The following is a 25,938-nucleotide window of genomic DNA, read 5'->3' on the forward strand; positions in this document are numbered from 1 at the left end:
CTTATTCCTCAGTTGTACCCCTAACGCCTCACTAGACAAGTTCTCCAGTCTGTCCTGACTGAGCACTGCCGTGACATTTTGCCTGACTGGTATCCCTGACCCTCCTCCTTTTATCCCTTCTGGTCTGTTGCATCCGAATAATTGGACCCCTGGAACTTTGAGCTACCAGTCCTGCCCCTCCTGCAACCAAGTCTCACGAATGGCTGCAATATCAGTCAGCACTGACTAGATTCTATCTAGCTAAAAGTCAGATGAATATAAAATTTCCAGTTTTGTTTGCAACACATTTTACCTGGTGCCAAGCGTTGTTTTAATTCTTACTACTGCATTATGAATTTTGATTGGTATTTGCTAATAGAATTTATTCTGCCCTCACTCAAGAGTTTTCCCCGTTTTCTCAAGCTAGACAGGTAGATATCTCGTCCCAGTTGTAGTTATAGTTGAAAGCGGTTTTATAATTCACCAACATGTTACAGTAGCAAGGAGCAGATCTAAAAAGACAGTACTTCTCTGTGTTCTCATGAAATGTAGATTCAAACATTAATCAAACTCACTCGATTCCCAACAAATTGCTTCTAACTGAATGAAATCTACAAATGATACAAAGTGGCCGATTTGATGTTGAAAATTATTCAACAGGATGACTAACTAAACTTTGAAATAAGCCAATTAGATCGTATCAAATATACAACAGAGAATCCAAAAGAAATTTTGTACAGATTCTAACTTAAAATACTGTCTTAATTTTTACAGATTTATAACCAGAGTTCACATTTCAATCATTTTCCAACAGTCTATTTTTCCATTATTCTGTTTATTTTTTCCTAAGTAATTTCAAGATGCTTCTTAAGCATGCATGTAAGTAAAGGAAAGTGTCTGCTTGTTTGCTCACGGTTGTCGGGGGCTGCGGGAGGGTCGCAGTGCTACCCAGATGTTTGAACGGTCTTGATGGAAGTAAGGTCATCCATTGAAGGAGCTGGCTTGCACTCATATGGACAAAGACAGGTACACCCATGCTTGCTGTGTTGCTTGTCAAACACCTTTGTTGCGGTGAAGGCGGGAGAGACAGGAGGCTGGCAGGACTGGCCGAAACTCTCCTTGACGTGAATGCTGCTAAGGCAGGAGGTCATGCGTCTGGAGCGCACATTTTCCAGATTGGTAGTTCTGAAGACGTTCACAGGTGAGAGTTTTACGTGCACTTCCTAGGCAGATATATCCTACTATGACCCATCCAGGGCTGACGTCTGTGGAGTGGGAGCGTTTGGAGGCCCATTACGTTGCTCGAGTACTTTGTGTACCTGTATGATATCTCTTTGTGGCCGGAGCAGGATCTCAGCCTTTGGGTGGAGTGATGGTATTTTGCTGGCTAGGGACTTGTGGTGAGGATGGTGAGTCACTGCTTCCGGATTAGGGATTTCCTTCCTGTTGTCCGGAAGTTCATCACACTCGATGAGCATGAGAAGAGCTAAATGAGTCTTTCCATCAACACATTCAACAAGAAAGCCATGTCATAAGTGTATAAGGCAGGGTTTCCGAATTGGGGTTCGGCGAGAGATCATGATTAAAAAAAAAGTTTTGTTGAACTCAGCGCAATGCATAATTCTAGCACTTGTAGTGGTGGGCAGCGACCGAGTAGCCTGTTAGCAACCTCATTTGAGGCCTCTTGGCCAGGTATGGCAATGCGCAGTAGGACCGTGTTTATTTGGTTGAGTCCATTCTCAGTTTTTGATGTGAGATAGGAGAGGCCATTGATAATTGCTGAGTACTATATTGCAAGAGGGGAGGACGCTAGGCTGATGAGGAGGGTGAAGTGCGTTTTCCAAGCATTGAATGGTCTTGCCCAACTTGAGCTGTGATGTCAGCATCTCCCTCCAGAACTAACTCCCCTCAACTTGCCCTTATACGCCGTCGACTGAGTTATGGGAGCGAACAAATTCTACCAGTGTATTAGAAAATTGGATGACAATTTTCATTCTAAAGAAGGAAGTTATACATGCCACGACTCAGCTGTCGGCCTGCTGCTTTACTGATATTATAAGCATTGCAAAAGGTGGATTGTGTAGGTTTGAAGTGAATTGTACTGTTAAGTTTTTGTATTTTTTATGACTTTGAGAAGAGAGGAAGAACTTTGTGAGCTGTAGTCTGATCGTATACTCAAGATGGGATTTACTGACCTCCCCCTGGACAAATTGTGGACTGTGAAAGAGTATCCTGCCATTCATGGGAAAGCAATGAACATTTTGCTGCAGTTTCAACTTCTTACATGTGTGAGCAAGCTTTTTCTTGTTTAACAAGCATCAAGAGCAAGGATAGAAATTGTTTAATTTCAGTTGAAGGTGAAATCCATGCGTGCTTATTTCAAGTTCAACCCAGAAATGAGTATTTGTGCAGCAAAACACAAGCATAAATTACACATGCTACGCCTATATTTGATTCTGATCACGTCACTTAGTAAGAAAATATTTTTTCAAAGTTTTGTATAAAATTGTGTCTTAGACCACATTTTTATTCATGTTGCTTTGGCTTATGGTTTTTAGTAACTTCACTATTCAACATTGTGAATAAATTTTCATGTTGTAAATAGCATTAATTAAAATCAATTTACAACCTATCTTTAAATTAAATCTACTGAACCTACCTTTAGAAAAATTATATCCCATTTTGGCTTAAGCCAGTTATTTAACAAAAATTTATTATGTTTGCCTAATCAAGAAAGGTGAGTTAAGCTTAACTACCTGTGCTTTTTTTCAAGAGACGTTGGGTAAAAATTCATTCTCTATTCAGAATAGCATTGATAATTATTTTTGGATTATTATATCTATAACCCTCCGATCATGCAACATACCGTGAGTTGTAGATATAATAATTTATACGCGGAGGTTCCCAGAGACCTGAAGATTATTTCAAGGGTTCCTCTAGGGCAAAAAGGTTGAGAAAGGCTGGTATAAGGTATGGTACCATCGGTTATGTTGAATGTTGAAAAAAGATGATTTAGTTAGAGACTTGTTGCTCTGATCATCTAAGACAACATGCGTCTCTTCTTACAGTGGCCTTCGGGGTAAACATTGGCCAGGCAGGTTTACCGGTGGATCTTTCCTCACAGACCTCAGTACAGGAAGAGAGGATGGTGATTTATCTCCCTCCCTGCCATTCTGCAAGGAGGTACTTATGTTGTTTTTCACTGACCAGGGAGGTGGGCCAACATGAAGTGCTGCAATATGTGTTTGTTGCTATCGCAGTCAGAGCACTAGATGACAGCATTGCAGTCCCCTGCTGGTCGAAGAACAGCAGCAGAAACACATGGAGTACTCTTTGAGGAAGGCCCTTTGCTCCTCTGGTGCCTTGTGCCTGAAGCCTTTACACTCCCGGAGAGGGTGTTGTTTCCGATATAAAGGGCACTATATGGTAGGATCTTGTGAAATTTTAGAATTATCCTTTTGAACAGAATTGTCCACCTCAGTTTTGTGCACCATGACACAGCCTGTAACAGGTTTCTCTGATCTTAGAGGTGCTGAGCTAGAGATGGTCACGATAAAGCTTGGGTCATTGTTCATTTTGGCTTCATCCTGGATGAAACTAGAAATGAAGGAAAAGAATGGAAGCTGATTCCCTTTTCCAGTTTGTATCTAGTTCCCTTTGACCTCCACTTCTGCAGACTAAAGCAAAGTTTGTCCAAGATGGGATGAATTCCTCATGCTGAGTTGAGGTAAGTAACCTTCGGCTTTGAATGCCTCCAACTCCAATCACAGGTCTCCTAGTTCTTGCAGACGTTGCAGCTCCCTGTTAGAAATGTTGGAGAAAGACTCAAGTTTGTTGAAGAGAATAGTTTCCATTGCCTCCACGGATCCAGTCTTTGCCAGACTAATCTGTGAGCAGCACTGGGATGTTTGATATGAACTGTTGCTCAGGAGACTTGGGTCCAAGCCACCTCACCAGCAGGTCAATTCCTTCACGGGGCTTGAGGTTGAGGTCTTCAGTGGCATTGGAGAATGTGCACATCCAAGCACAGTAGTTTTTTAGTTCATTACCAGATTTAATGAGTCTAGCCGTCAGTAGGTCACAATGGGCTAGGAATCTCGCAAGATCTGACACATCATGATTGGGCATGTAGTGCACCTTACCAGTAGGCTGAGCAGTGTCACCATCTGAGTTATGTCACGGTACGTAGGAGCCTTGAGCACATGAGGGATGTGGTCTCTGTCCTGTCCCGTTTGGGTAAAAGGTGTCAAGTTGCAGTGTGTTATCTTGTGGAAGAGGAGCCCCCTTTTTAATCTTTGTTGGCTGGCCTAAGTCTGCAGTGTTTGCTGGAGCTGGGTATAAGCATAAACAGATTGGTCTTGAAAATATTTTGTAGTTCTCTCAGCTAAATGACATGGTGAGTTTAATTTAACATCATCATTGTCATTTACCTGATCCACGTCTGCCTTAAAGACTTTGGCCCCAGTTAAAAGCACCTCTTTTTCATGCTACACACATAAAAACTACTGGTGAACACAGCAGGACAGACAGCATCTCTAGGAAGAGGTACAGTCAACGTCTCAGGATGAATGGTCTCGGCCCGAAACATTGACTGTACCTCTTCCTAGAGATGCTGTCTGACCTGCTGCGTTCACCAGCAATTTTTATGTGTGTTGCTTGAAATTCCAGCATCTGCAGATTTCCTCGTGTTTGCATCTTTTTCATTCCGTAGTGCATCTAATGTGGCTTCCAGAGGGGCTTTGTCTATGTTCAATTCAGCCTGTCTCACATTAACAGCACTTTTTCTTTCTGCAAAAGATGCCCTGGCTGGCACTGCTTCAGCCTTTCCTTGCCACAGATCTGTTAGACTGTCCAGATAATCTAGATGAATTTATCGAATAGATTAACTTGTTTTCAAGGCTTCTCTTCTCCTTTGCTGACATTGACCTTGTTTTCAAGACTTCTCTTCACTGTTGACAACATTTCAACTTTATGTTGTGCAGGAATCGATATCAAATCCACCGTGGATAGAATCACATGGAGAGTGTCTTTTTACTATTCTGCCCTCACCTGTTTTCTCAAGCTAGATAACTCCAGTCCCGTCGAAAGCAGTTTTAGTATTCTAGTTTTAGCATATTACAGTATGTAAGGATTTGGTCTAAAAAGACAGTACGTCAGCATTCTCATGAAAGGTAGATTCAAACACTGATTAAAACTCCAGCAAATTGCTTCTTACTGAACAAAATGATATAAAATGGCCGACCTGATGATGAAAGCTAATTGTTTAACAATGTGATAATGAGGAATCAGCAACAGCTGTGAGTTTACATTTAGTGAGATCTATTAACTAGAAATAAAATAACAATCCAAATCAGGCAAGAGATAACACTATTGTTATGCTCTTTCTCCAATTCTGTAATTATCAGTATGACTATTGGACATATAGAAAGGATAATTTGGAGGAAAGTTCAAAACTATAAATCAGGAATATAAAATAACATTAAAATTGATCATAAAATAATAAGAAACTTCAGTACACAAATGGTGTGCTGGAGGTAGATACGCTTAAAGGGCAACTGAATGTGTAGGTCAAATACAAAAGATATATTGATGTAGTGAGGTGGTTAATAAGGAGGATTTTGTCCAATATTGTTGTTAATCTGAAATAGCAGTGAATTAAAATTAGTTGACCCGATAGCGTCAAGGTGCCAGATCTTTTCGTATCACTCATATGATCATGAAAGTTGGACCTGAAACTGACAGAGGTAGTGATTAGATTTTGGGGGTAAGAAACGAGGAGTATTGTGATAGACACAATGATGGGCTTAAACAACAGGTTACAAGTGAGATAGAGGCACTGCAAATACTGGAATCTGGAACGAAAAAACAAAATGCTAGAGGAACTCAGTGGGTTAGGCAGCATTTGTGGAGGGAAATGGACAGTCTGACATCCTCCAGCAAGATTCTGCACTGCTTCAGTCTGAAGAACAAACATACATGAAAGTGAGATTGCAGATTAATGTACAGTGTTTTTCACGGATTCAAACAGCTATATTCTTATTAAGTTCCAAACTAGACAATACATTGCACAGTTCCAAGCAGGAGATAAGAAGCTGAAGTACTACTTTTAATTTTACTTCCAAATTTTTATCTGAAATGATATATGGTTTATTATCTATATTGTGTCACATATTCCTAAAGCTCTTCATCCTTTGCAGCTTGTTAAAAAAATAACCAATACCAATTTTCTTTTAGTCAGAATAGTGCTTGGGGCTACATTGTAATGCTTCAACTTAGAGAGCCTTAAGAGACATTTTGTCAATGAGTTGTGATCAGACATTATAGAAAAAGACAAAAAAATCACTTCTATTTTTCATAGATTTTCTTTTTTAATAGTATTCTTACTGGACTATAAGGCAGTGCCAATACTTCCTCGCAAGATATGAAACTAAAATTATTTTCCTGGAAAGATCTTGACACTACCTAAGGATTGTTTTGTGCTATTGGCACCATAAGCAGCTCATTTATAGGTATTCTCTATCCCTAAGCATGAAGTTCAAGTTTCATTGATGAGTGGATAACTGCAGTGTCTGCTGAACATCTTACCATTAATTGTATTCAGCGAAGTACCATAGTAAGTGCCATGGTATCTTCATAATTTCACTACTGAGCCAGTAAAATTAACAACTCTGGATGAACCATGAGATCTGCAATCTGCTGAGGGCTAGGTCAAAGGTATTCAAGTCTGGTGACAAAGAAAGTTACAACAGAGTGGACGATAGCGTAGCAGAGAGCGCTGCACTATTACAACTTAGGGCATCCCAGAGTTCAGAATTCAATTCTGGCACCGTTCTGTAAGTAATCTCTAACTCCTCCCCGTAGTCTGTTTGGGTTTTTTCTGTGTCCTCAGGTTTCCATTCACCATCCAAAGCTGTACTGGCTAGGTTAATTAGTCATTTCAAATTGTCCCATGATTACTTTTGGGGTAATCGGGTTTGTCGGGGGTTGCTGGGGTGGCGTGGTTCGAAGGCCTACTTTGTACTGTATTGCTAAAAATTTAAAAAAAAATTAAGTCCTGGTATGATCTTTGGAGAGCCATCTCATGGGCAAAGTGGCAACTCCAGACTAAACATGAATCAATAAAGGATACTTCACAACTGTGGCAGGGCTTGAATACTGTCACCTTATAAAGTAAAATCAAGCGACGTAGGCAATGACAGGGCTTTGCTTCCAGATGAGCTCAATACCTTCTATGCTTGCTTTGACTGTTAAAGCATGGAGGAACCATCAAGAACAGCCACAGCCCCGATCAATCTCTGACATGTCAGCAAACCCATGAAAAGTAATTGGCCCAGACAGAGTACCTGGCCAATTACTAAAGACCTGTGCTGATCAACTATCTGGAGTGTTCACTGAGATCTTTAACCTCTCGCTTCAGCAGTCTGAGGTACCCATCTTCTTCAAGCAGGATTCACTAGTACTGGTGCCTAAGAAGAACCTGGTAAGCTGCTTCAATGATTTACTGTTTTGAGAGGTTGGTAATGAAACATATCAACTCCTGTCTGAGAAACGATTTGGTTCACTCCAATTTACCAACCGGAGCAACTGGTCCATAGCAGATGCCATCTCATTAGATCTTCGCTCAACCCTGGAACATTTGGACAGCAAAGATACATACATCTCTATTGACTATAGCTCAACACTCGATACCAACATTCTCTCAAAACTAATCCATAAGCTTCAAGACTGTGGCCTCAATACCTCTCTGTGCAATTGGATCCTTGATTTCCTCACTTCCAGACCCTGGTCAGTCAGATTGGCAGGTTTATCAGGAAGGTTTATTAATGCTGCAGGGTGGGGTTTAAACCAGAGTTGCAGGGGGAAGGGAACCAGATTGCCAGAACAGCTCGTGGAGAGGTTGTGGAGGCAGATGTTGGTAAGACCTCAGACAAAGGTAGGAATCAGAAAATTGAGCCTGTTGCGACAAAATCAGAAAGGGTGAAAACAGGACTGAAGGTGTTGTATCTGAATGCACATATACAGAATAAGGTAGATGAAATTGCAGCACAGTTGCAGATTGGCGGGTGTGATATTGTCGGCATCATGAAATCATAGCTGGAAGACTATAAGTGAGAGCTTAATGTCCAAGGATACATATTGTATCAGAAGGATAGGCAGGAATGCAGAGGGAGTGGCTTTGCTCTGTTAGTTTAAAAAAAATGAAATCAAATCACTAGAAAGAGGTCAGAAGGTGTTGAATCATTATGGAAAGAGCTAAGGAGCAGTAAGGGTAAAAAGACCCTGTATGCAGACCCCCAAACAGTAATAAGGATGTTACATACAAGTTACAACAGGGGATAGAAAATGCATGCCAAAAGGGCAATGTTACAGTAGTCATGGGGAACTTCAATATGCAGGTAGATTAGGAAAATCAGGTTGGTGCTGGATTACAGAGAGGTGGATTTCTAGAGTGCCTATGAGATGGCTTTTAGAGCAGCTCGTAGTTGAGCCCGCTAGAGGATCAGCTACTCTGGATTGAGTGTTGTGCATTGAATCAGAATGGATTAGGTAGAAGAACCATTATAGGAAAGTGATTATAATATGATCAAGCAACATACATCAAAGTTGCTGGTGAACGCAGCAGGCCAAGCAGCATCTGTAGGAAGAGGTGCAGTCGTCGTTTCAGGCCGAGACCCTTCATCAGGACTAACTGAAGGAAGAGTGAGTAAGGGATTTGAAAGTTGGAGGGGGAGGGGGAGATCCAAAATGATAGGAGAAGACAGGAGGGGGAGGGATAGAGCCAAGAGCTGGACAGGTGATAGGCAAAAGGGGATACGAGAGGATCATGTGACAGGAGGTCCGGGAAGAAAGACGGGGGGGGGTGACCCAGAGGATGGGCAAGAGGTATATTCAGAGGGACAGAGGGAGAAAAAGGAGAGTGAGAGAAAGAATGTGTGCATAAAAATGAGTAACAGATGGGGTACAAGGGGGAGGTGGGGCCTTAGCGGAAGTTAGAGAAGTCGATGTTCATGCCATCAGGTTGGAGGCTACCCAGACGGAATATAAGGTGTTGTTCCTCCAACCTGAGTGTGGCTTCATCTTTACAGTAGAGGAGGCCGTGGATAGACATGTCAGAATGGGAATGGGATGTGGAATTAAAATGTGTGGCCACTGGGAGATCCTGCTTTCTCTGGCGGATAGAGCGTAGATGTTCAACAAAGCGGTATCCCAGTCTGCGTCGGGTCTCGCCAATATATAAAAGACCACATCGGGAGCACCGGACGCAGTATATCACCCCAGTCGACTCACAGGTGAAGTGATGCCTCACCTGGAAGGACTGTTTGGGGCCCTGAATGGTGGTAAGGGAGGAAGTGTAAGGACATGTGTAGCACTTGTTCCGCTTACACGGATAAGTGCCAGGAGGGAGATCAGTGGGGAGGGATGGGGGGGACGAATGGACAAGGGAGTTGCGTAGGGAGCGATCCCTGCGGAATGCAGAGAGAGGTGGGGAGGGAAAGATGTGCTTAGTGGTGGGATCCCGTTGGAGGTGGCGGAAGTTACGGAGAATAATATGTTGGACCCGGAGGCTGGTGGGGTGGTAGGTGAGGACCAGGGGAACCCTATTCCTAGTGGGGTGGTGGGAGGATGGAGTGAGAGCAGATGTACGTGAAATGGGGGAGATGTGTTTAAGAGCAGAATTGATAGTGGAGGAAGGGAAGCCCCTTTCTTTAAAAAAGGAAGACATCTCCCTCGTCCTAGAATGAAAAGCCTCATCCTGAGAGCAGATGCGGCGGAGACGGAGGAATTGCGATAAGGGGATGGCGTTTTTGCAAGAGACAGGGTGAGAAGAGGAATAGTCCAGATAGCTGTGAGAGTCAGTAGGCTTATAGTAGACATCAGTGGATAAGCTGTCTCCAGAGACAGAGATAGAAAGATCTAGAAAGGGGAGGGAGGTGTCGGAAATGGACCAGGTAAACTTGAGGGCATGGTGAAAGTTGGAGGCAAAGTTAATAAAGTCAACGAGTTCTGCATGCATGCAGGAAGCAGCGCCAATGCAGTCGTCGATGTAGCGAAGGAAAAGTGGGGGACAGATACCAGAATAGGCATGGAACATAGATTGTTCCACAAAGCCAACAAAAAGGCAGGCATAGCTAGGACCCATACGGGTGCCCATAGCTACACCTTTAGTTTGGAGGAAGTGGGAGGAGCCAAAGGAGAAATTATTAAGAGTAAGGACTAATTCCGCTAGACGGAGCAGAGTGGTGGTAGAGGGGAACTGATTAGGTCTGGAGAAGGAGAAGCTAAAATCAGATTTATCAGTATTACAGTGGAGTAAAGGAAACTACAGATGAACGAGAGGTGAGTTGGCCAGAATTGATTGGAAAAGAACACTGGCAGAGATGATGACAAAGCAACAATGGCTGGAATTTCTGGAAGCAATTCGGAAGGCACAGGATATATATACATCCCAAAGAGGAAGAAGTATTCTAAAGGAAAGACGACACAACAGTCGCTAACAAAAGAAGTCAAAGCCAACATAAAAGCTAAAGAGAGGGCATATGATAGAACAAAGATTAGTGGGAAGCTAAGGGATTGGAAAGTTTTTAAAAACCAACAGAAGGCAACTAAAAAATTCATTGAGTAGGTAAAGTTGAAATCAGAAAATAAGCTAGCCCACAATATTAAAGAAGATACCAAGAGTTTCTTCAGATGCATATAGTCTAAAAGAGAGGTGAGAGTGGATAGTGGACGACTGGAAAATGATGCTGGAGAGGTAGTAACAGGGGACAACAAAATAGCGGACAAGCTGCGTAAGTATTTTGCATCAGTCTTCATTGTGGAAGACACAAGCAGTATGGTGGAAGTTCCAGCTGTTAGGAGATATGAAGTATGTGAAGCTACCATAACCAGAGAGAAGGTTCTTGGGAAACTTAATGTTCTGAAGGTAGATAAGTTACTTGGACCAGGCGGTATACACCCCGGAGTTCTGAAAGAGGTAGCTGAAGAGATCGTGGAGACACTAGTAATGATCTTTCAAGAATCACTAGATTCTTGAATGGTTCCGGAAGACTGGAAAATTGCAATGGCACTCCATTTTCAAGAAGGGAGAAAGACAGAAGAAAGTAAACTATAGGCCAGTTAGTCTGACTTCAGTGGTTGGGAAGATGTTGGAGTTGAATACTAAGGATTTAAGAGATTACTGGACAAGTATATGGAGGAATTTAAGGTGGGGGGGTTATATTGAATTGAATGATCTTTATAGTCATTATGCATAGGTACAATGAAACTCTGTTTGGCTTCCTCTCAGGCAATTAAATAAAGCGGTAGATAAAAACAAGACAGTAATAGAAAAACAGTATTAAATAGTTAAGTAGCAGGAAATAAGTTGCAGCAGCACCAGAATGTCACAGTAATGCACAAAGTGCCATTAGTGCAAGTATTTGAGTCCTTGCATGTGCATGTGTGCATGGGAGGCAGGGTTTGAGGGTCGGCACAACATTGTTGGCCGAAGGGCCTGTACCGTGCTGTACTATTCTACGTTCTATGTTCTGTGAGATTTCAGGGTGCTTGGAGGCACATTATAAAATAGGCCATAGTCAGCATGGTTTCCGCAAGGGAAAATCTTGCTGGCAAATTTGTTGGAATTCTTTGAAGAACTAATAGGCAGGATCGACAAAAGTGAATCAGTTGATGTTGTGTATTTGGATTTTCAGAAGGCCTTTGAGAAGGTATCATTCATGAGGCTGCCTAACAACATGATGTTACAAGGAAGATTCTAGCATGGATAAAGCAGTGGCTGATTGGCAGGGGGCAAAAGGTGGGAATAAGAGGAGCCTCTTCTGACTGGCTGCCGGTGACTAGTGGTGTTCCACACGGGTCTGTGTTGGGATATATTCTTTTTACATTATATGTCAATGATTTGGATGATGGGCTTGATGGCTTTGTTGCAAAGTTTGCAGATGATATGAAGATAGCTAGAGGGGCAGGTAGTTTTGAGAAAGCAGTGATGCTGCAGAAGGACTTAGATTAGGAGAATGGGCAAAGAAATGGCAGATGGAATACAGTGTTGGGACATGTATGTTATGCACTTTGGTAAATAAATGAAGGGTTGACTATCTTCTAAATGGGGAGAAAATGCAATAAACTGAGGTGCAAAGGGACTTGGGAATCCTTGTGCAGGATTTCCTAAAGATTAATTTGCAGATTGAGTCTATGATGAGGAAGGCAAATGCTATGTTAGCATTCATTTCAAGAGGACTGGAATGTAAAAGCAAGGATGTAATGTTGAGACTTTATAAAGCACAGGTGAGGCCTCGCTTGGAGTATTGTGAGCAGGTCTGGGCCCCTTAACTTCGAAAGGATGTGCTGAAACTGGAGAGGGTTCCAAGGAGATTCACAAAAATGATTCCAGGATTGAATGGCTTGTCATTTGAAGAGCATCTGATGGCTCTGGGCCTGTATTCACTAGAATTCAGAAGAATGAGAGGTGACCTCATTGTAACCTATAGAATGGTGAAAGGACTTGACAGAGTGGATGTGGAGAAAATGTTTCCTATGGTGGGAGAGTCTAAGACCAGAGGACATGGCCTCAAAATAGAGGGGCATCCTTCTAGAACAGAGATGAGGAGGAATTTCTGTAACCAGAGAGTGGTGAATCTGTGGAAACAGCCATGGATGCTAAGTGTTTATGCATATTTAAGGCAGAGGTTAATAGATTCTTGATTGGTCAAGGCATGAAGGGATATAGGAGGGAAAGCAGGAGATTGGGGCTGAGAGGGAATTGGATCACCCATGAGGAAATGGTGGAGCAGACTCGACAGGCCAAATGGCCTAATTCTATTTCTATTATGAATTGTATGCGCACAAGAAAATGAATCTCAGGGTTGTATATGGTGATGTATAAGTATTTTGGTAATAATGAACTTTGTACAGATTACCTGGAGGTACATATTGAACTGTGATCTGTCCAATATGAAATTACAAGTCCATTGATTAACTTGGAATTAAAACTAGTATTAGTGATGATTATACTACTGTAAATTTGAAAAGGTTCAATTGATTCACCATATCTGGTCCATATGCAGTCAGTGGCCATTGAGTGTACATCAGTGGTCTTCTCCTGCTGTAGCCCATCCACTTAAATGTTTCACATGTTGTGCATTCAGAGATGCTCCCTGCTCACCACGGTCATTTCAGTTAGTGTCACTTTCCTTTCCGTCGAACCCGTCTGGCCATTCTCCTTTAACCTCTCTCATTAACAAGGTGGTTTCATTCACAGAACTGCCGATCACTGGATATTTTTTGTTTTGCTTTACAAGGGGTGCTGACGGGGTCACCGGGGTCTTTCTTTCACCCATCTGAGATATCTATCTGGAGCATTGTGTATGTCGGGTCAAGGATCCCTCTCCTCTGTTCCACAGACTCCCTGATCCCCTACCACCAGGCAGGAGTTCAGAAGGTACCATAGCATTAGGACAAAGTCTGTTAGGATGGGAAACAGTTTCTTCCCCCAGGCCTTGAGACGACTGAACTCTCTGCCATCACCTAGGTCTCATCACTTATGGAACACTAGCAGCATTATACTGTTCACTTTTTAACTTGTATCCTATGTGCACCTCAATCTTCTGGAGTATATTTTATTATCTGCTAATTTATTTGTGGTAATATTATTTTAAGTGTTATGAGTGAGTTAAATGTATTGTGATGCTCACCTTGCTCCAAAGGAAAGTTGTTTCGATTGGCATGTACTTGTTGAATGACAATAAGTCTAAACTTGAACATTTTCTGTAAACTCAAGAGACTGTTGTGCATAGTAATCCAAGGAGACCATCAGTTCCTGAGATACACGAACTATCCCATCTGGCACCAACAATCATTCCACAGTCAAAGTCACTTAAATCATATTTCTTTCTCATTCTGATGTTTTGGTTGAACAACAACTGTAGCTCTTGACTGTAAGACCTTAAGACATAGAACAGAGTTAGGCCATTCAGCCCGTCAAGTCTGCTCCGCTATTCCATCATGGCTGATCCCGAATCTCATTCAATCTCATGCACCTGCCTTCTCACCATACTCTTTGATGCCCTGACCAATCAGGAAACGATCAACTTCCGCCTTAAGTATTCCTACAGACTTGGCCTCTACTGCAGTCTGTGGCAGAGCATTCCACAGATTCACTACTCTTTGACTAAAAAAAATTCCTCCTTACCTCTGTTCTAAAAGGTTACCCCTCAGTTTTGAGGCCTCTAGTTCTGGATACCTGACCACAGGAAATATCCTCTCCATATCTACCCATATAGTCCGTTCAACATTCTGCAGATTTCAATGAGAACCTCTCACATTCTTCTAAATTCCAATAAGTAAGCTGCCAAACGCTCCTCTTATGTTAACCCCTTTATTCTCGGAATCATCCTTGTGAATCTGCTCTGACCCAAACCCTCTCCCCAAAGACAACACATTCTTTCTAAGATGTGGAGCCCAAAACCGTTGACAACACTCCAAGTGCAGGCTGACTGGTGTCTTATAAAGGCTCAGCGTTATCTCCTTGCTTTTATATTCTGTTTTCCTTGAGATAAGTGCCAACATTGCATTTTCCTTCTGTACCACAGTCTCAACCTGTAAATTAACCTTCAGGGAGTCTTGCACGAGGACTCAGAAGTTCCTCTGCTCCTCTGATTGAACTGTCTCCCCAGTTAGATAATGGTTCGCACTATTGTTCCTTTTCACAATACTGTATTTCATCCGCCATTTTTTTGCCTATTCTTCCAATTTGTCTATGTCCTGCTGCAATCGCGTTGTTTCCTCAGCTGTACCTACCCCTCCACCTATCTTTGTATCATCCACAAACTTTGCCACAAAGCCATCAATTCCATTATCTAAATTATTGACAAACAATGTGAAAATTAGCAACCCCAATACTGACCCCTGAGGAACACCATTAGTTACCAGCAGCCAACCAGAAAAGGCCCCATTTATTCCCACTCGCTACCTCCTTTGTCAGCTATTCCACTATCCATGCCAGTATCTTTCCTGTAACACCACAGGATTTTATCTTGTTAAGCAGCCTCATATGTGGCACCTTATCAAAACACCTGTTGTCCACCCTGCTTGTTACTTCCTCGAAGAGCTCGAACAAATTTGTCAGGCAAGATTTCCCTTTACAGAAACCATGCTGATTTTTACTTATTTTATCATTAGTCTCCAAATACCTTGAAACCTCATCCTTAATAACAGACTCCAACACTTTCCCAACCTCTGAAGTTAGGCAAACTGGCTTATAATTTCCTTTCTTTTGCCTTCCTCCCTTCTTAAAGAGTGGAGTGACATTTGCCATCTTCCAGTCCTCTGGGACCATGCCAGAATCATTCACTCTGGAATGTAGTCCATCTGGTCCAGTTGACTTATCCATCTTAAGACCTTTGAGTTTGCCTCGCACTTTTTCCTTTGTAATTGCAATAGCACTCACTCCTGCTCCCTGGGACTCACGGACCTCTGACACATGCTAGTGAAGACATGCAATGAACCCATTAAGTTCATTTGCCATTTCCCCATTACTACCTCACCAGCATCATTTTCCAGTGGTCCAATATCAACTCTCACCTCCCTTTTACACTTTATATAACTGAAAAAAACTTCTAGTATCTTGCTTTATATTATTGGTGAGTCTACCCTCATATTTCATCTTTTCCCTTCTTATAGCTTTTTTAGTTGCCTTTGTTGGATTTTAAAAGCTTCCCAATCATCCAACTTCCCATTCACTTTTGCTACCTTATATGCCCTTTTCTGGCTTTTATGTAGTCCTTAACTTAATTTGACAGCCACGATTGCCTACCCCTGCCAATTGAGAACTTCTTCCTCTGTGGGACATATCTATCCTGTGCCTTGTGAACTGTTCCCAGAAATTTCAGCCATCTCTGCTCTGCCATTATCCCCGCCAGTATCCTCTTCCAATCCACCTGGGCAAGCTCCTCTCTTATGTGTCTGTAATTTCCTTTATTCCATTGCGACACTGATAAATGTGAGTTATGCTTCTCCCTCTCAAATTGCAATTGCAATATGAATTCAATCATATTATGAACACTGCCTCCCTTTACATTAATCTCCCTAATAAGATCTGAGTTATTACGCAATCTGAGATAGCCTTTCCCCGAGTAGGCTCAAGCACAAGCTGCTCTAAAAAGCTATCTCGTATGCATTCAACAAATTCCCTCTCTTGCGATCTGACACAGCCTGATTTTCCCAATCCCCTTGCATATTGAAGTCCCCCATTACAATGTGTCATTACCCTTATTACATGCCTTTTCCAGCTCCCTTTGCAATCTCAGCCCCACATCTTGGCTACTATTTGGAGGCCTATGTTTGATTCCCATAATGGTTTTTAAACCCTTGCAATGACTTAACTCCACCCACTAAGATTCAACATTCTCTAACCCTATGTCATCTCTTTCTAAAGATGTAATTCCATCTCTTACCAACAGAGCCACACCACTACCTATGCTTTCCTGTCTGTCCTTTCGATACAAAGTATATCACCCTCCCTTTTCAGGATATTGTGGGCACGTCCAGAAAGATCTTGGACCCTGGTACCTGGGAGCCATCCGTGTTTCATTTTCATGTCCACAGAACCACCGACCTGCCACTCTAACTATAGAGTCCCCTATTAAATTGCTGCCATCCTCTTCAGTTGCCTAACATTCTGAACCAGAGAACCAGGTTCAGTGCCAGAGGCATGGCCGCTGTTGCTTCACCCAGGTAGGTCGTTTTCCCCAACAGTACCCAAAATGGAGTATTTATTTTTGAGGGGGACAGCCGCAGGGGTGCTCTCCACTATCTGATGTTCTCCCTTCCCTCTTCTGACAGTGCTTTTGACGTTGCTTTTATGCATTGAGTTGCTGCCATATGAGTGGGTGATGAGATATTTGCATTAATGAGCAGGTGTAAAGGCGTACCTATAAAAGTGGCCATTGAGTGCTGATTCCATAATTGAAGCAAGATGGCTGATTCTGCTATCTGAAACTGCCACTCAGTTGTTAGAAGTGCTGTCCGCTAAGTGTTTTAGGCAATAAGGGATAGCCTCAACTGCTGGACTTGCCAATGCAACACACGTCTTGTGAATGGCTTAAAGTTGTGACAGCTATTTAAAAGTTTTAATAAAAAGTAATGAGGTTGCATGTGTGCTTGCAGAAGAGTTACACCAGCCATCTGAACCAATGGGGCTATGCATTCTGAAAGACATGCATGTGTTTGGTGTACAACTCAGAAGTTACAGTTTGAACAAAATATGTATGTTGTCTATTGGTGGCAATTGCTACTGTTTCAAGTTTACCACAGTTGTTAAATGATTCATTTTTTCCTCTTTTAGGGAGATCCTATTACTAATCATTTAGCGGCAAAGATTGTGGAGAATGTTTGCACCACAAATTCATTGCCAGTCCAAGGATTTATTACTGGAGAGTTTGGTCAATTGCTTTGGTACCTGTTTACACATTCCACGGTGGACTCTTTACGAGTGACAGCCATTTCGGTAAGCTTTCTGTGCCCATAATTTATTACAGCACATCTGTTAATATAAGTCTTATGAAATAAATTTCAGCTATTTCAAATGACGTTCAATTTTAATCTTGGGGCATGAATCTTCTGTTAACACCGTGGTTATTAATTCTTTGTTCTCCCTTTTTCTTCCAAAACCTTTCCAGGAAAGAGAGGGCCTGGTACTCTATTCCTGTATTATTGGCAGTGTTACTTTTGCTACTTGACAAGAGACAAGAAAGAAGATGCAGCTTAATATCTTCGTCCTGTTGTTTCCTCTCCACCTCCCTTCTATCCATACCAGTGAAGTTAGCAGACTCACTGATAATGTTGAACAGGAAAAAAGACAGCTGCTGGTGGGCTGAAAATAGAAACAGTGCTGGGAACACTCAGCAGGTTCAGCAGCCTTTGTGGAAAGAGAAACAGATTAACATTCTCCAGATGTGCCTGACCCACTGAGCTTTTGCAGCACTTTTCATTTTAATTTTAGCCATTATGTTCTCCGGCACCATTATATCTTGTAATATCTTGGCAGGGTGGGGATTCCATCTGCAAGGCTGGTGCTGCACTTGTGCTACAGTACACTGCACTCTCATTCTGTGTGGTATACCATCTTCTATGATGAAACTACATCTAATTTAACAACTCGGTGTCAAAGAATACCATAATGTGTGAGTAGTTGTCTGTCTCTCTTTACCAAGCCAATTTGTTATCTCACCACAGATCCCATGCATTCTCCCTCTGGGCCAGCCTACCATGTAGGACCTTGTCAAGGGCCTTGCTAAAGTTCATGTAGACAATGTCCACTACTCTGCCCTTATCATCCTCTTGGTCACTTTAAAAAACTGAATCAAATTTGAGAGGCACGATATCTCATACACAAAGCCATGTTGACTATCCCTAAACAACAGGAATTCAGCAGATGCTGGAAATTCAAGCAACACACATCAAAGTTGCTGGTGAACGCAGCAGGCCAGGCAGCATCTCTAGGAAGAGGTACAGTCGACGTTTCAGGCCGAGACCCTTCGTCAGGACTAACTGAAGGAAGAGTTAGTAAGAGATTTGAAAGCTGGAGGGGGAGGGGGAGATCCAAAATGATAGGAGAAGACAGGAGGGGGAGGGATGGAGCCAAGAGCTGGACAGGTGATTGGCAAAAGGGATATGAGAGGATCATGGGACAGAAGGTCCGGGGAGCAACAGGAATTCTGCAGATGCTGGAAATTCAAGCAACACACATCAAAGTTGCTGGTGAATGCAGCAGGCCAGGCAGCATCTCAACAACGACTGTTTGATGACTGCATTGGCGCTGCTTCCTGCATGCATGCTGAGCTCGTTGACTTTATTAACTTTGCCTCCAACTTTCACCCTGCCCTCAAGTTTACCTGGTCCATTTCCGACACCTCCCTCCCCTTTCTAGATCTTTCTGTCTCTGTCTCTGGAGACAGCTTATCCACTGATGTCTACTATAAGCCTACTGACTCTCACAGCTATCTGGACTATTCCTCTTCTCACCCTGTCTCTTGCAAAAATGCCATCCCCTTCTCGCAATTCCTCCGTCTCCGCCGATTCTGCTCTCAGGATGAGGCTTTTCATTCCAGGACGAGGGAGATGTCCTCCTTTTTTAAAGAAATGGGCTTCCCTTCCTCCACTATCAACTCTGCTCTCAAACGCATCTCCCCCATTTCACGCACATCTGCTCTCACTCCATCCTCCCGCCACCCCACTAGGAATAAGGTTCCCCTGGTCCTCACCTAGCACCCCACCAGCCTCTGGGTCCAACATATTATTCTCCGTAACTTCTGCCACCTCCAACGGGATCCCACCACTAAGCACATCTTTCCCTCCCCACCCACCTGCTTTCTGCAGGGATCGCTCCCTACGCGACTCCCTTGTCCATTCGTCCCCCCCATCCCTCCCCACTGATCTTCCTTGTGGCACTTATCCTTGTAAGCTGAACAAGTGCTACACATGTCCTTACACTTCCTCCCTTACCACCATTTAGGGCCCCAGACAGTCCTTCCAGGTGAGGCGACACTTCACCTGTGCGTCGGCTGGGGTGAAATACTGCGTCCGGTGCTCCTGATGTGGCCTTCTATATATTGGCGAGACCCGACGCAGACTGGGAGACCGCTTTGCTGAACACCTACGCTCTGTCCGCCAGAGAAAGCAGGATCTCCCAGTGGCCACACATTTTAATTCCACATCCCATTCCCATTCTGACATGTCTATCCATGGCCTCCTCTACTGTAAAGATGAAGCCACACTCAGGTTGGAGGAACAACACCTTATATTCCGTCTGGGTAGCCTCGAACCTGATGGCATGAACATCGATTTCTCTAACTTCCGCTAATGCCCCACCTCCCCCTCGTACCCCATCCGTTATTTATTTTTATACACACATTCTTTTTCTCTCTCTCTCTCCTTTTTCTCCCTCTGCCCCTCTGAATATACCCCTTGCCCATCCTCTGGGTCCCCCCCCCCGTCTTTCTCCCCGGACCTCCTGTCCCAGGATCCTCTCATATCCCCTTTGCCAATCACCTGTCCAGCTCTTGGCTCCATCCCTCCCCCTCCTGTCTTTTATCATTTTGGATCTCCCCCTCCCCCTCCCACTTTCAAATCTCTTACTAACTCTTTCTTCAGTCAGTCCTGACGAAGGTTCTCGGCCTGAAACGTCGACTGTACCTCTTCCTAGAGATGCTGCCTGGCCTGCTGCGCTCACCAGCAACTTTGATGTGTGTTGACTATTCCTAATTAATTCTGATATTTCCATGTGCAGATAAGTTCCATCCCTTCGAATCCCTTCCACTCACTTTACCACTATGGATATAGGGCTCACTGGCGTGTTGTTCCTAGCCTTGTCTTGTCCTTACAGCCCTTTTCAGAAATCCTCCAGACTTCTGCTACCTCACCGGCAGATAACAAAGATACAACAGTCTCAGAAATGTCTTCCTTTCCTTCCCAGAGTGTCTGTGGAAACACCTGCTTCATGCACCTTCATGTGCTTTGGGACTGCGGACACCTTTTTTCTATTGTTGACAGGTTATTCTTCCCTTCGCTGAACTCACTAATTTCCATGCCCTTCTCCATGCTAAATACAGATGAAAAGTATTAATTTAAAAGTTAAAGATCTCACCCATCTCCACACACAGATGCTTAAGGGGATTTAGCAAATCTCTCTTCCCCCTAGTTATCTCTAGGCTCTTAATATACCTACAGAATCTTTCAGGATTCCCATTTACCTTATTTTGCCCCGGTTTTCTTGTTAAGTGTATTCATAGAACATGAATGTTAAACCCTACCTCCCATATAACCCCCCACCTTAAATTTCTCCACGTACCTGTATAGTAGTCTCTTAAATTTCACGAGTTGTGGCCCAAGTTTCTAACTAGAATCAGTTGCGTGCACTTGTGTGGCTGCTAAACACTACCATGCTTTGAGTGAACTGTTTTTAAATAGTGCCCAGATGTGTGCATTTCTGTTCAAAAAAGAATGATTTCTGTCACTGATAGTTGGTGAAAAATAAACTGTATGACAATTCAGAACTATTTTGCTCACTGCAGTTTCAAGCATTTAGGCTTGGAGATGCCAGAACTGGCCATGAGTGAAAATAAAATGATTTCACTACTTCAACAAGTTAGTAATTACAGTACAAAGAATTTGAAGATTTCGACAATTATCTTGATTGTCAACACTGGTGAACCTCAGGGGTGTGTGCTTAGCCCACTGCTCTACTCTCTCTATACCCATGACTGTGTGGCTACGCATAGCTCAAATACCATCTATAAATTTGCTGACGATATAACCATTGTTGGTAAAATCTCGGCTGGTGACGAGAGGGCGTATAGGAGTGAGATATGCCACCTAGTGGAATGGTGTCGCAGCAACAACCTGGCACTCAACATCAGTAAGATAAGAGAGCTGATTGTGAACTTCAGGAAGGGTAAGACGAAGGAACACACAGCAATCCTCATAGAGGGATCAGAAGTGGAGAGAGTGAGCAGTTTCAAGTTCCTGGGTGTCAAGCTCTCTGAAGATCTAACCTGGTCCCAACATATCGATGCAGCTATAAAGAAGGCAAGACAGCGACTATACTTCATTAGGAGTTTGAAGAGATTTGGCATGCCAACAAATACACTCAAAAACTTCTTAGAAGTACTGTGGAGAGCATTCTGGTATGGCGGGAGGGGGGTGCTACTGCACAGGACCATAAGAAGCTACAGAGGGTTGTAAAGTTAGTCAGCTTCATCTTTGGTACCAGCCTACAAAGTACCCAGGACATCTTCAAGGAGCGGTGTCTCAGAAAGGCAGCGTCCATTATTAAGGACCTCCAGCACCCAAGGCACGCCCTTTTCTCACTGTTACCATCAGGTAGGAGGTACAGAAGCCTGAAGGCACACACTCAGCGATTTAGGAACAACTGCTTCCCCTCTGCCATCCAATTCCCAAATGGACTTTGAACCCATTAACACACTACATCACTTTTTTAATATATATTATTTCTGGGGTTTTTTTGCACGGTTTTTAATCCATTCAGTATACCTGTACTGTAATTGATTTATTTAATGTTATTATTATTATTTTATTTTATTTTTTTCCTCTTCTGTATCTTCTATATTATGTATTGCATTGAACTGCTGCTGCTAAGTTAACAAATTTCCCGAAGCATGCCAGTGATAATAAATCTGATTCTGATTCTGTTACAATGAAAATGGAGATTCAGAAGATGCAATCATCAGGAGTATTGTAAGAAGGGAGTCCATTATCTACATCAGGTGTCCGCGTAGTTCCAACAACATTGACTCGAGGGACTCACGATTTCAGCTGCCTATACCTGACATATGCCTCGTTGTTCTGACCAGAGACTCAATAGCACTCACCAGGCAGGGCTCTCTAATCCTGCCAGCCCTGCCTTTGCACAGGGACCTATTGATTCTGAACTCTCCCTATTTGCTGGATGTCCTTCTGCCTTGCCCAATCAATGTTTGCAAGTTATTGTCTAGTGCCATCAAAATTTGCTTTGGCTCAATTTGGAATTTGTGGAGCAGCGCTACCTTCTGCTGCCTTGAAGCTAATAGAATTCTGATCATTGGTCCCAAAGTTCTTCCCCACTGACATATAGCCACTTACCTTGCCTCATTTCTTAATCTTCATGGTGCATAGAAAAAAAAACTCATCTGGATACACATAACAAATTCTGTCCTATCTAATTCCTTAACACAATGGCAGTCCCAGTCTATATTAGGGAAATTAAAATCACTTACTATTGCACTCCTATTATTCCTACCTACACCCTTCTTGGATTTCCCTACGTATTTGCATCTCTAATGCCCATTAACTATTGGGGCCCCTTGTGTATTTTTTTTATTTCTAAATTCACTTTCTTTATTTCTAAATTCTATCCAAATGGCCTCTCTGGGTTATTCCACCTGACCTCCCCACCAGGATATCCTCTCTGAGTATTGCTGAAATATTCTTCCTAGTTAAAAGTACAACTCTCTGTTCTCTTTTACCTCTTTCATGCTGGAATATTGTATCCTGGAACATTGAGATGCCACGTTTCTGTCATGGTTTTAATATTGTAATCTCTCCACAGTGGCATTTACGTACAAAATGTTGGAAGAGCTCAAAGGGTCGGGCAACATTTATGAAGGGAAATGGGCAGTTGATGTTCAGGATTAATTCCCTTCACTGGGTCTGTAAAGAAAGAGGAGGTCACCAGAATGAGAAGGTTGAGGAAAGGGATGGAGCAAGAGCTGGTGGATGAGAGGTGGATCCAAGGGGATAATAAGGTTTTGGAGGGGAGAGAGTGGGAATGTTATAAGAATCTGGGAAGTGATAGATATACATGACAAAGAGCTAGAGAAGATGAGAGGGGACATCACCTACATATTCCTCCCTCTAGTTCCTCTCCTCACCTATTTCCCTTTACTCAAAGTTCAAGGTACATTTATTATCAACGTATATACAACCATGAGATTCGTCTCCTTACAGACAACCTCTAAACAAAGAAACCCAGTAGAACCCATTAAAACAAAAGAAGACTGTCAAACACCCAATGTGCAAAAAAAATCGTGCAAACAATAAAAGTAGACAAATGACATTCAGAATTGAAGTTCACAAAAGTGAGTCCACAGCCATGAAGCCAGTCATCACCGCAGCCGATCCAGGAGCCTGTTAGTTGTAGGCCACACCCTCAGTTCAATGCAGAGAGGAATAAAACCAGCAGAGCAGCCAGCTGAACACTGGCTCGCCCCTTGCCTCCAGCCCGACACACTGGACTTTTCAATCTAGCCCAGTGTTTAAATCATCCAAACAGTGGGTCGTTCCCTGATCTCGGACCTGGGCTCTGCCACTTTGATATTCTGTCGAGCCCGGAGCCCACCGTCCCGATTCATCTTGTTTCCGAATTTGGCCCAGGGCTTAAATCTTTCAAATCTCAGCTTGTTTCTCGCTCTTGGGGCTAGGCCCAGCCGCCTCAGGTGTGTCTCACCTCTGTTCTGCTGCTTTGAATCAACCTCCAAGTCTGTGCTGGCAGGCAAACATTGGCTCATTCCCCACTCTTGGGCCTGGGCCCACTGCCTCAATTCAGCCTGTACAGACCACACCACAACCATCCTGCACCTTCCAGACTTCAGTTCACACCTCAAAAAATGCCTGGTCGTACAGGAGGTTCGAAAGCTGTACTCCGAAAGGGAAGTTACAGGCTATTTATTGCAGTGATCATTTTTGACAAAAAGTGTGATTAATAAAGAAATTAATAGTTAGTTTTGCTGCTAGCAAATTATCACTATGCTTCTGATGCTTGAATCGGAAGTCCATGATTCACTGTCTTCTCCTGTCAGATTCACCATCTTCCATCTATCTTCTCCCAGTTTTTTACATCATTCCCACTCCTTCCCCCCTTCACCTGCCTGTCATTACCCTCCACATCTGAATCCACCTATCTGAATATCAATGGCCAGCTCTCACTCCACTCCTTCTCCCCAACTTTTTACACTGGCTATCTCCCACCTTTCCATTCCTGATGAGGGAACTCAACCAAAACATTGACTGTCCATTTCCCTCAATAGATGGTGCCTGACCCCGTGAGTTTCCCCAGCATCTTGTGTGTCGTTCCAGCTTTCCAAGCATCTAGAGTCTGTGTCTTTCCATAATGGCTATAATATTGTGATAAAAGGAGAAAGAAAAAAAACAACGCAGTAAAATTTATTTAAATAAAACAGTACTAAAGATGCTTACAATCTCAGTTGATCACCTGGTCTTAGCATTTAATTAATTTCTTATAAAGCAGTTACGGTCAAAAGATGACCATTCCATATAGATCAGCTGTTTTAAAGTTGAACTGAACCACATGGTATCACGTCATTTAGACTGGAAGTTTTTGAGTCTATATATCTGGTGTATAATCAGACTGAACCTGTGCAACATTTCTCTGCTCCCTGCAGGCTCTGTGCAGAATTACTCGCCATTCTGCTAGTGCTTTTCAAAGTGTCATTGAGAAGGTTGGCCTCACGGCAGTGCTGAACTCGCTGCAGGCAGGAGTGAGCCGTGTCCAACAGTATATATTGACTATGTTTATTGCGATGCTGTCATCTGGTGTGCACTTACAAAGACTGGTACAGGAAAAGGTATGGCATAAGATTACTTTCATTTAGTTAATATTTACTGTTCCTTCGTATGTGTTTGCAAACTGTCATCAGATGTAATTTTCATACATTCATTCACAAGCTGTAAATATTGCTTCCAAAACCATAGTTATCCATCCCTAATTTCCCCTGGGAAGATGATGGTGAGTTGTAGCCTTGAGTCATTCAGTAGTTCATAGCTTTTCACTACCAGGGAACAGGAAATATTTTAATTTCTTTATATTTTAGTTTGCTCATTATCAGTAAAGTCGGAAGTTGGAGCTGTAGTTGATTTCATAGCTTGTATATTTGTACTGAGGAACCAAGTTCTAACTATTACCTGTGCAACAGAGTGTTTAGGATATATTGCACAGGGGGATTTACATTATTGTTATCCTTTCAACCACTTATTGACTCTTTCCTCACTTCATTTCAGCAGAGGTGAAAGGTTTCGCGTCGGCTACATTTTGGTTTAATCTCCAAACCTCATACCAATGGTGTTATGATGTTCTCTCCATCTCTTAACAGAAGTTCTGTTAGCATTTTTATCTCAGCACATACTGCAAGCACTTCTTTGTCCATATATTAAGAAATCACAGGGATATTCACCCATTAATTTTACTTCGACTATGCTCATGGAGAAAGTTAATTGAAAGTCATCCAAGCTTTCAGCTTTGGCCTGCAGTTTTGTGAGATACTGCATTCACAGTAATCATCCAGCTAACTTTTAAGGGTGGGGAGGATTCTTCCTTCTAGCTCATTTTCAGGTAGTGACCTCCAAACTATTCTGTTAAATTCTTATGTCTATAACCTTGTCAATGTATCT

The 25,938-nt window shown here is 42.8% G+C and overlaps 1 protein-coding gene across 6 annotated transcripts in view; it reads left to right on the forward strand.

Moving 5' to 3' along the window:
- The window catches only part of ulk4 (unc-51 like kinase 4), a 755,583-nt gene that overhangs the window by 263,752 nt on the left and 465,893 nt on the right, over positions 1-25,938 (forward strand). For all 6 annotated transcript variants that reach the window (XM_063070087.1, XM_063070088.1, XM_063070093.1 and 3 more), the window contains exons 20-21: positions 17,321-17,482; positions 24,933-25,115. In XM_063070087.1, the coding sequence (XP_062926157.1) occupies positions 17,321-17,482; positions 24,933-25,115 (345 nt within the window). The remainder of the gene's footprint in view (positions 1-17,320; positions 17,483-24,932; positions 25,116-25,938) is intronic.

Source organism: Mobula hypostoma, chromosome 17 (genome assembly GCF_963921235.1).
Source record: "Mobula hypostoma chromosome 17, sMobHyp1.1, whole genome shotgun sequence".
Classification (NCBI taxonomy): domain Eukaryota; kingdom Metazoa; phylum Chordata; class Chondrichthyes; order Myliobatiformes; family Myliobatidae; genus Mobula; species Mobula hypostoma.